The 10,408-nt window shown below is 35.0% G+C and overlaps 2 protein-coding genes across 2 annotated transcripts; one reads left to right on the forward strand and one right to left on the reverse strand.

The window, feature by feature from the left end:
* Window positions 1-140: 140 nt before the first annotated feature.
* On the reverse strand, window positions 141-3,613 carry LOC108200416 (uncharacterized). The gene is made up of 6 exons (XM_017368554.2): window positions 3,489-3,613; window positions 2,262-2,429; window positions 1,750-1,999; window positions 1,496-1,668; window positions 1,250-1,399; window positions 141-855 (listed from the first exon to the last, which is right to left on the reverse strand). The coding sequence occupies exons 1-6, from the start codon at window positions 3,528-3,530 to the stop codon at window positions 496-498; spliced, it is 1,143 nt and encodes a 380-aa protein (XP_017224043.1). The 5' UTR covers window positions 3,531-3,613; the 3' UTR covers window positions 141-495.
* Window positions 3,614-6,222: 2,609 nt separating this feature from the next.
* On the forward strand, window positions 6,223-9,940 carry LOC108200415 (lysine histidine transporter-like 6). Its single transcript, XM_017368552.2, has 8 exons — window positions 6,223-6,374; window positions 6,644-6,780; window positions 6,896-7,279; window positions 8,121-8,514; window positions 8,658-8,763; window positions 8,999-9,090; window positions 9,186-9,254; window positions 9,462-9,940. The coding sequence occupies exons 1-8, from the start codon at window positions 6,342-6,344 to the stop codon at window positions 9,558-9,560; spliced, it is 1,314 nt and encodes a 437-aa protein (XP_017224041.1). The 5' UTR covers window positions 6,223-6,341; the 3' UTR covers window positions 9,561-9,940.
* The last annotated feature ends 468 nt before the right edge of the window (window positions 9,941-10,408 follow it).

Consider the following 10,408-nt stretch of genomic DNA (forward strand, 5'->3'; position numbering starts at 1 on the left):
TTAGGTAACTGGCCATGAAAAAAACAGAAACAATAGAGCGCAGCAGAACTGAAGAAGCTTCTGATAATTTCTCCCAAGGATGGCCTTTATAATCATACTACGATTTCTGATCAAAAAGTATGCAAATGCTAGTGTAAAAATTACTATTCCAAAATTAAAAAACTTTGATTCATAATATTAACTCATTCCAAATCTTTACACACTTGATCATAAAAGCACAAGATAAAAGAAACAGAGTTTCTCAGTTTCATATAGGAGGCTTTCACGCGATGAAAAGCGATAGAATGTGAGATTAAACCAACAAAACTGTTTGTGCACATCTAAAAGACATTTAACATATACATTGACAACTTTGATACTCAACTAACCATCTAACTTATCACACTTTCTACATGGTGATAACATAAACGTATGTGCATCAACTTTCAACAGCTTCTTTCTCCATATTGCGAGAAAATTCTATCTGCCAAACTGGAACAGCTCTTCTATTTATATTCACTGCAGTTTTAAAAGAATTTTCTGTTCTGGTCTTTGAGGTTCATAGGGTATAATATCAACGATTTTTTTACCTTCAGGGAAAGGCAGCTCGTGTTTGGGTGGGATCTTTTTGTTCCAGATGAAGTTGTTTTCATGTTCGTACTTACGGATCAGTGCAGATACAGTTTCAAGCTCATGCTTAATAACTGATCGCCACGACTCCTTGCTTGGAAGCTTATTCTTCTGTATAGTATTTTGAGCATGTTGAAGAACTCCAATTGCATTACCAATCTGACTGTCAGAATCTGTCTTTAGGCTGTCTGCAAAGTGCTTGTAACTTTTCAATTCATGGAGAGCTTTGCAAGTTGACACAAATTCCTGAAAAACTTGTAAAAATGAGTAAAAGACCTTGCACAAAAAGATATATATCATATATTTTGAGAAACTGAACAATAGAACTTTGGAAAATTTCCACAAAGAGTCTAGACAATATATGGTAGGCGAGAAATATCAGAAAAGGTGGATGAATTTCGTTTTCCTAAACCTGAAGTATATAACATTAGGGTCACTTCTGTAAATATAAATAATATATAAGTTTTTGAGCTTCGATGTCTGCAGAAGGTCTACCTGCAACAGTGTGACTAATTTGGACAGACATACATAAAAGATTGCCACTATTTCAGGAAAAACAAAACTGAAATGCACAAGATTGTAGAGTTATTGTTATAACGTTGGAGCTTCTGTTAATGATTTTGCAAGATTGCACACTTACTAGAAAGCTAGTTGATACATCTTTCCTGTCCTTGTTTGCTCTATGTAAAATAATTATGGCTTCATCTAGCATCTGTACAATTCCATAATGCAGCTTCGCCAGAAGACTTTCCGTATTCCCTTTTTCTTCAGCCTTTCTGATAGTTACAGCCTGCAGAAGATTGGCAATAATTAACTTGGAATTAGGATGATTTACTAGTAGAATATGTTGTGCCTTCCAGAAGTAAACAAACAGACGGCCTCTAACCTGGGCTTCAGCCAAACATACAAGGCTCAAAACAGAACACACATTTGATGTTGCTTCAGGAGGTCTTTCTTCTGTAATCAACGTAGCTGCTTCGAATTCGGACACAACCTTAGTGGCCAAAGAATGATAAATTCCAGCAGCTTTTCTAAATAGTGTGGCAGATTGTACTAAGTCTATAATAGTGAAGAAGAAGTGAGAGACAATTAGTATTATAAATATGTTTTCATGTAAACATTGATAGTACTTAGTCCTACCTTTTGACAGAACTTCTCTCGCCTGTTCACGTAGCATAGCACCATAGAGGAAACGCATCATAGTGAGCTCATACAGCAAACTATTTAATTGAAAAAACTTGTGACCCTTACAACTGAATAGAGACGAAGCACTAAGAGCACTACTCCACTGTATCTTTAGCCTCGATGCCCACTGATACCGCGACTCCTTTCCACTATGATGAATTAAATTTTCCAATAAAGGCAAGTACTTCTCTAACTTCTGGATTCCCTGATATATTAAAAGAAAATTGAAACACGTTAGTATGACCTACTTCGTGTTGTCAGCTAGTGTTGGAAGACACCAGAACATGCTGATGATAAAACTTTTTGGTCATCATCTGTATCATGTGGTAAATGTCTGTCGCAACCAAAGGCAATAAAAATAACAGAGAGACCAAAAAGATTAAACACAGTAAGCATAGAAGTAACGTTGAACATTTTGCACTTTGTAGTTATCACATTGAGATGCCTAAACTTATATTCAAGTATACCTGTTCCAAATGTGAACTTGACCCTCCAAACTTTTCCCTTGCAACAGCCTTTGCAATAATGCTTCCGTCATTTATGAATTCCTCTACTTCTCTTCGTGCGTTGCTCAACTCTTTCAGTCGATCCAGTGTGCTATTGTCATTTACAGAGTATACACACTCAAATACAATCTGTATACATCAACACCATATAAGCGACTTCATTAATGATGAGGTAATCTTCTTTATTTATATTTTGATTGTAATATCAATTTTATACCGATAGCTCCTTGCATAAATTTCAAGATTCATTAATGATGAAGTAATCTCTTTACTTCATTTACCACTGCACTCTGTCGAATTATAAAAACCACAGAAGTCCACTTCATAACAATCTAGCTATGGTTTAAAACACCCTGCTTCTTTACTACCTTCGTTGCAGTGCTTAATTTCTGTCAACAAATTATCATGATTACTTTCAAACAAAATCACTAGAAACATCTGTTCTTTCGCATATTCTTTTCTTTTGTTCTCCAACTCGATTAAATTAGTTTATTATAAATTCAACCCCCACTAATCCCTCTATTATACACAAAGCTTCTGCTAATGCGCCAATAATTCTCCATTTTTCTATATTCTTCGATGATTTTTGATATGCAGCTTCTGTCCCACTGCCCCAGAGATCCCCGCGCCCAAGTAACCACCATGGAATATATAACATGAGAAATCATATCACAAAAAAGTAGCATAATAATTATCACTCCACCATCCCCTAACCACTTCTTTAAGCTCTTAATTCTGCGATTATTACATAATTTATCATCTATGTTTAACAAAATCCGACCCCGCAAATAACTTACAAACACGTTTTAATTTCATATTTTAATAATCATAACACTAAATTAACAATAGATTGGTAACTCTAAAACTAACAAATAAGTTGCTATAAAACATCTCGATATTTTCCGTTCTATATTTAACAAAATCCAATCCCAAAAGTACCGGAAACATTCGGATTTCAGATTTTAATAATCGTAACATGAAACTAAAAATATATCTAATCAGATAACTCGAAAAACCAACCAAAAAAAACATTATGATTTCAAATTTTAATAATCGTAACACGAAACTAACAATATATCTAACCGGATAACTCGAAAAACCTAAAAATAAGTTGCTACCAGAAATCTGAATAACTCACACACTTATAGTTGCTGCATGCAGACACATGAGACATACACATGTACGTACCCTTTTGGTCTTGAGCTTCAAAGGATCCGGAAAATGAAACATCGTGGTGGGATGATGAATCTGTGCTTCTCAACCTCTTCACATTTAAATGAATTTTCATATAAGCAAGATATATTTAAGAGAAGGAAGAGCTGGTTGAGTTTAGAAGACATCAAATACATCGAATCATAGTAGAACTTAAACACCGGTAATAATAACCTTTTATATTTAATTTAATTAAATGAATATTTGAAGGGTTCACTATCTGGAGACCAGAACTAGAAGTACAAGTTTTGTTGTGCGCAACTGTGGACGGAGACTGTGAGCCTATTTGGTATTTGCCTTTGATATTTATTTTAACCCGTTTTCAATTTTAAACTGAAATAATATATATTTTCATATTTGTGTAATAAGTTGGTTTAATATTTTTTTATTTTTTTGAAATAATAAGTTGGTTTAATATTAAAAATAAAGCAGAATTAGAAATAAAAGTATGTACCTTTTTATCAGAGTTTTGTATAATTTTTCAATAAAATTCAATTTCGATATTAAAATATATATTTTATTAACTTATAAAATCATCTATAATATAAAATCAACAAAATATATAATTTAAACTTTAAGCTGAGCACTTGGTAATAATTTTAATTATGGTTTGAGCTCTATATTTTGGTCTTTCGCTCTTTGGAGTTTTATATGGGCCAAAATCTGGTTGGGCTGGGCTAGTTCGTTATGTGGTGTCTCTTATTTTATATTTAAATTTGCTAAGTTCCAGTTTTTATTGAGTTTGTATTTTGTAATGTTGTTTCTTTTAATCACCGAGATAGATATATTTTGTCCCTCTATGGAAATTTTTCATCCCATTATAATTCTGCAATAATTATTGTAAACTCAGTTGATTAACCGAATACTGTTGAGTCTACAAATCAAGTCCGCGAAATTGGATTTAACCGAATATTATAATCTATATTATCAACATTGTTATAATTTGTAGTCGTACAAATCTTGGTTTGGTCATGTTCTTTTTGATTTAGTACTCTCCTTATATAACTAGAAGTCTACGACATATGGAGGTCTATTACTCTTATTTTATTAAACAATTTCAAATGCTAAAAACACTCATCATGTATTACAAGACAAAAACTTTATCATTATTCTCTTAAATATAAATATAATTAGTTGAAAAAAAATGAAACTACTACTAATAACATATATTAATACTAAATACTTATAAGTAGATGTTGCAATTCATTAATACTAAAATACTAAGATAATTTTATAATTTAAATTATAAACAATAAATTATGAATTATTAAAGACTAGTATGTTTAAATAGAAGAACTCTAAAGATTACACATAGCAAGATAATAGATGATAATCTAAACAATAGCACACACGTCAAAGTTTAAAGGTTTAGAAATAGTTAAGAGTTTTGGAAATAGATTAAATGGATAGAATCGATGATAAAAGATCGGATCAACCTAACTATATGTCAGTCTATTTATCATATTTATCATTTAGATATCGTTGTTATCGAATTGCGTTCGGATAATTTTCAACTTTATTTATAGCCGTACACATCAATCCATATCCACTGGGGATCGAATCAATCTTGACAGGCCTAACTATATATACACCTTAACCTTGGTAATAAAACGTCATTGTCTTAATTATACTAATTACAAAAGACAAGCTTTCTCTTGAGGTGGTGTTTGGCTTAATATCTGTTTTAGGTGAAAAAATCAAAATAAAGTAACGATGTCGAAAACCAGAGTTGTATTTTTCGTCATCATGATTGTGTTTCTTGCACTAGTGGCAGATGTTGCTGATGCAAAGATGATTTCATATGGTGCATTAAGAGGTGATGGGACATTATGCAATCATCCTGGAGGTTGTATGGAACCAGACACTCCAGCAAATCCCTATAGCAGAGGTTGTGAGGTGATAAAGAGATGTCGCGGCGGGCCTGGCAGCCCTCCAAAGAATCTAAGGGAAAACTAAACTGATAGAGAAACATATATATATGTATTGGATAGTTAGTTCTTCCTCGTCTATGTAGTTGCCCAGTTTATTTATTCATCAGGTTTTCATTGTTTCCTTGCTAGTATTATTATAATAATTAATCCTTTTCATATATACTGCTTTTTTGAAAAGTGTTCCCAAAGAAAGGACGAAAAATACGGTGTAGGCGGAAAGAAGGCCATATCTCTTCTTTCAATAATTACTTTGTACACAAAATATTCCTATCTTTTCTAAAAATAATAGGATAGCTACGATTCACCAACCCACAAACTAATTCAAGCCTATGTGGTGTCTTTAAATTTGATCGATTCAAATTCAAGCATAAGACATCTTAATCGAGTTTTTGTCAATCCTAAATCAAACTAATTTGAGACCTATTAAAATTTTGTCAAATCAAATTTCGAACTTAAATATTTATATAAATTTGATCGAAGTCGCACTCAAATGTAAATATTTAGTCGAACTTAAACTCCGCTAATTTAGACCCTTGTCATTTCAAGACCTAAAAAGCATGCGCCTGTCCTCATTCCCCCAACACATAAACAAATAGCAGTACTGTTCTCAAATTATTTATGAAGTATCTTTTGACTAATCTTCAGTGTCGATTATCACGTAATTATATATATTGTAGCAATATATTTTATGAAGAAAATTTGACATGCTTTACAAAAGATGAGTGTTTTTATTTTATTGTAAAAGCAGAGGTGACTAATAAAAGAGACCCCTTGTGTCCTGTAACCTTTATTCCATCACGGATCAAACTACTGGTGCAAATATATGATGATTGAGTTCATTATACTTCAACTCCAACATTCTAGCTAACCACTCTTTCTTTCTTTCTTTGGTTTCACTATGGTCACTGCAACTTCTCCTAAGTTTCCAAAGGTAATTAGTACGTTCATCGTTTTTTGATAATTAAACATACTTGTCCACCCGTCTTCTCCTTGAGAGGGGTCGGGCCATCAAAGTCTTTACGGAATGAAAATGAAATTTGTTTAGGCCTAGCTAAAAAATATTGTACAAGGTTATTAAACTAGTACGGATGTTTATTTGGTACATTTTAAATATTTCGATACTGATATTTCACTAGGCTATCCCCGAATCCTCGAGCTGATACTGATGTTGTTTTCTTTGAACTACTACTTGACATGCAGGAAGTTCCGGCAGATGATCAATGGAAAGATGGACCTCCTCGCGAAGCGAAATGGTGGTACTCAACTTTCCATACTGTCACAGCCATGGTTGGTGCTGGAGTTCTTAGCTTGCCTTATGCCATGGCCTACTTAGGATGGTATATCGATTATCGACACTTGTCTAAGCATAAATAATTATCTATGAAGAAATCACAGTTCAGGATCCTAAAATATTTTATTTTATTTTATTTTGTTTTTTTTGATGTTCTTCAGGGGACCAGGGGCCATGTTTATAGTATTATCATGGTGCATCACCTTGTATACAATGTGGCAGATGATCCAGCTGCATGAATGTGTCCCCGGGGTCCGATTTGATCGATATTACAGTCTCAGCCAGTATGCATTTGGGCCAAAGCTAGGGCCATGGATTGTGCTTCCTCAGCAACTTATAGTTCAGGTGGGATGTAACATAGTGTACATGGTCACTGGTGGCAAGTGCCTCAAGAAATTCTTCGAAATCACCTGCACGGATTGCACAAGGCTCAGACAGTCCTACTGGATTTGCATCTTTGGATCCATCCATTTTGTTCTCTCACAGCTTCCTGATTTTAACTCTGTTGCTGCTGTTTCACTGGCAGCCGCCATCATGTCTCTCAGGTATCTCAAAATTCTTGATCAATAAATCCCGCTTAAGCGTCCGTTTAGGTGTCTGCTTAATCTGCGTTTAGGTTCAGGAGATGCATGGTCAAACTCATGGAGGTAGTGAGTCTGAGATAATGAATTCAGAATCTTGAAATTTGGTCCAACTCTGGTACCATAAGAAACAAATAGACAGAGCACAAACAAATAGACAGTGTATTTGATCAGTCTTTTTCATAGAAAACGCAGCTTTAGAGATGCAACTACATGCAAAAGGTCAAGGTGACTCGAAACTTTAAATTTATGTGATAAGTTATTCTATCAAATATTCAAATTCCCATGAATGATTACACAGAGCACTCGACTCTCTTAGTACCTGAATTTTTCAAATAATAGTTTTATCACATGAAAAGTAAAAAAGTGGGGCCTCCGTCACATGGTTTGAAACTCACCAGTTCCAGACGCTCATCTGAGTTGAAGAGACGGCGGGGCAATTTCACCAAAAGAGATGAGGTCTCAAATCGTGCGTATCGTAGACAGTTCCTGTCTACTAAATCTTATCGCTCGTTGATCTGATTTACATGCCTGTGTCGGCTATGGAGCTAGTCGGCAAGTTTCTAAACAAAAATTCTAGACGTACTAGGGTGTTCTATAATACGTCTTTTCACCCAAAAAGCGTTACTACACAGGGCACGCGACTTCTAAATTGACATGATTCCGAGTCTCATTCTTATTGTACTCTCTGTTTCTGATGTAGTCACTGGAGCATAATTTTGTAAATTAAGTTAAGTGTGCCAGTTTCTGAGTTAATTAGTTCAAAACAAACCTTTTTAACAAATCATCATGGACTATGCTGCAGCTATTCGACTATAGCATGGGTAGGAAGCATAGCTCATGGCCGTGTCGAAAACGTGAGCTACGCATACAAAAGCACCAGTGGAGCTGATTCGGTTTTCAGGGTCTTCAACGCATTAGGCCAGATCGCATTTGCCTTTGCAGGCCATGCCGTGACACTGGAGATTCAGGCCACAATTCCATCTACTCCAGAGAAGCCCTCAAGAATTCCTATGTTTAAAGGCGCGCTTGCTGCCTATTTTGTAAATGCAATTTGTTATGCCCCGGTTGCTTTTATTGGATACTGGGCATTCGGCCAAGATGTCGAAGACAATGTCATCGTTGGACTTCATAAGCCGGCCTGGCTCATTGCTGCTGCTAACTTGATGGTGGTCATCCATGTCATTGGAAGCTACCAAGTAATGTTTCTTCTGGTTAAGTACTGATTTATTGTTATCGAAATAACTTAAGTCTGAAATTATTTGAGAATCGCTGCAAAAATAATAAAAGTTCTTCTGATTGTTCTGAAAATGCTTATCTAACTAGTCTTCCTTTTGTGTAGGTTTTCGCGATGCCAGTGTTCGACTTGGCAGAGAGAGGCATGACCAAGAAGTTCAATGTTCCGCCAGGAATCTTACTCAGACTCGTCGTTCGTTCTGCTTATGTTGGTGAGCCCCTAGTTCTGTTTCTAACAAGTTCACTAACACATGACAAGTTCTTACGTGATTCTATCTCGATCCCCTGGGTTGTTTATCTTGGGAGACGGAAAATTTTAAAAATAATTATAAAACTATAATTTTTTTTTTTTGCTAATTTATGAATCTATATTTTTATATATACCTCGATGCAAAAAAATTGTAAAGAAATTAGAGGGACGGAATATCTGATTTGGGTATTTTGCAGCCATGACTTTGTTCATTGGTGTCACTTTCCCATTCTTTGGGGATCTTCTTGGGTTTTTCGGGGGATTTGGCTTTGCTCCCACATCTTACTTCGTAAGTGTTCATTCTCCATTACCACTTATCATGTCCTGCATATTTTAGTCAAGATCTGAATCAATGATACTAATGTTTCGATGCATGAATTCCAGCTTCCATGCATTATATGGCTGACAATCAAGAAACCTAAGAGATTCAGTGCATCCTGGCTCATCAATTGGGTAAGCAACTTGTTATAAATATAGCACAAGATCCATTTGGGACATTCCTCTAATATCTTAAGGTTTTAGATGTATTGGTTCTCAACATGGTATCAGATGGGCACCCGTGATCCACTCTTCAACCCAAAAAATGAGATTTCGAGTGAGGGGTAGTGTTGAAATATTGACTAGTAGCACATACTAATCCAACTATCTTGGTCCTGACAGGCATGCATAATCATAGGAGTGTTCGTGATGATTGCATCGACGATTGGCGGCCTAAGGAACATCATTGCAGACTCATCCACCTACGAGTTCTACTCATGATTCAGTGATTATCTTGATGCATTCATGTGTACTAGTAACAAGTCTACATGTTACATCAACTAAGGAACATTATTATTATGATTTAACACCATAGTAAGTGAGTGTGGAGGACATAATGTTCTTCTACATAAGACTAGTCAGTTGCTTCACTTTATTCTCACCACACTATCACTTTCAGAAAGTAGGTGTTTTGTTGTAAAGCTTTCGCTTTGATTTCACTTCAAGTGTTAGTTGTGTTGTGTTGTGCATCAGGCTGAGGAACTGAGGATGTTTTTTCTGGTTTACGCAAGCCATGATGCAACCGTGATGATAATTATGTAAACGATTTGAATTTAGTTTGCTCGATTATTTTTGGGATACCTAGCATTTTATTTTGTCAAGCGAACCTGTATGTTCGTACCTAATCAAAAGAAAAAGGAGAAATGTATATTTTAAGTTGGTTAGCAAGAATTAGGGTAAAGGTTGCGGAAATTGAGCACCATAGAAAGTGATCATGTGTTACAGTGGTTGAACCATGATTCTTCAATTCTGGACTAAAATATTCTTAACACTAGTGAAAAATTTACACCTTTTTAGCATTCTACCAACTCCAAATTCACTTTCCACTGACCTGATAAACAAAAGACCAGCGAGCTAATACACACTTGTTCTCCCTTTCTAGACCATTACTTTAAAGTATAAGAGCTTACTTGTGCCTTTATGAATTGTAAGATTATCCGATTAAAGAGAAACAAAAGAAGATCACATGCCTTAACAGTAGTATAAATTCTTACTCTCCCTTTCTGGAATCTGGACCATTATCTCAAACTACAAGGGCTTTATGATATCTGGACCAATTATAAATTGAT

This window comes from Daucus carota, chromosome 9, assembly GCF_001625215.2.
Source record: "Daucus carota subsp. sativus chromosome 9, DH1 v3.0, whole genome shotgun sequence".
NCBI lineage: Eukaryota > Viridiplantae > Streptophyta > Magnoliopsida > Apiales > Apiaceae > Daucus > Daucus carota.

Bases quoted from the DNA above. Each gene is read 5' to 3' on its own strand.
- LOC108200415 (XM_017368552.2), top strand. From the start codon at position 6,342: ATGGTCACTGCAACTTCTCCTAAGTTTCCAAAG. The intron at 6,375-6,643 runs GTAATTAGTACG...CTTGACATGCAG, and splicing joins CTTCTCCTAAGTTTCCAAAG to GAAGTTCCGGCAGATGATCA. The intron at 9,091-9,185 runs GTAAGTGTTCAT...CATGAATTCCAG, and splicing joins TTGCTCCCACATCTTACTTC to CTTCCATGCATTATATGGCT.
- LOC108200416 (XM_017368554.2), bottom strand. From the start codon at position 3,530: ATGTTTCATTTTCCGGATCCTTTGAAGCTCAAGACCAAAAGG. The intron at 2,430-3,488 runs GTACGTACATGT...TGATGTATACAG, and splicing joins TGAAGCTCAAGACCAAAAGG to ATTGTATTTGAGTGTGTATA. The intron at 1,400-1,495 runs GTTAGAGGCCGT...AATCTTCTGCAG, and splicing joins TATGTTTGGCTGAAGCCCAG to GCTGTAACTATCAGAAAGGC.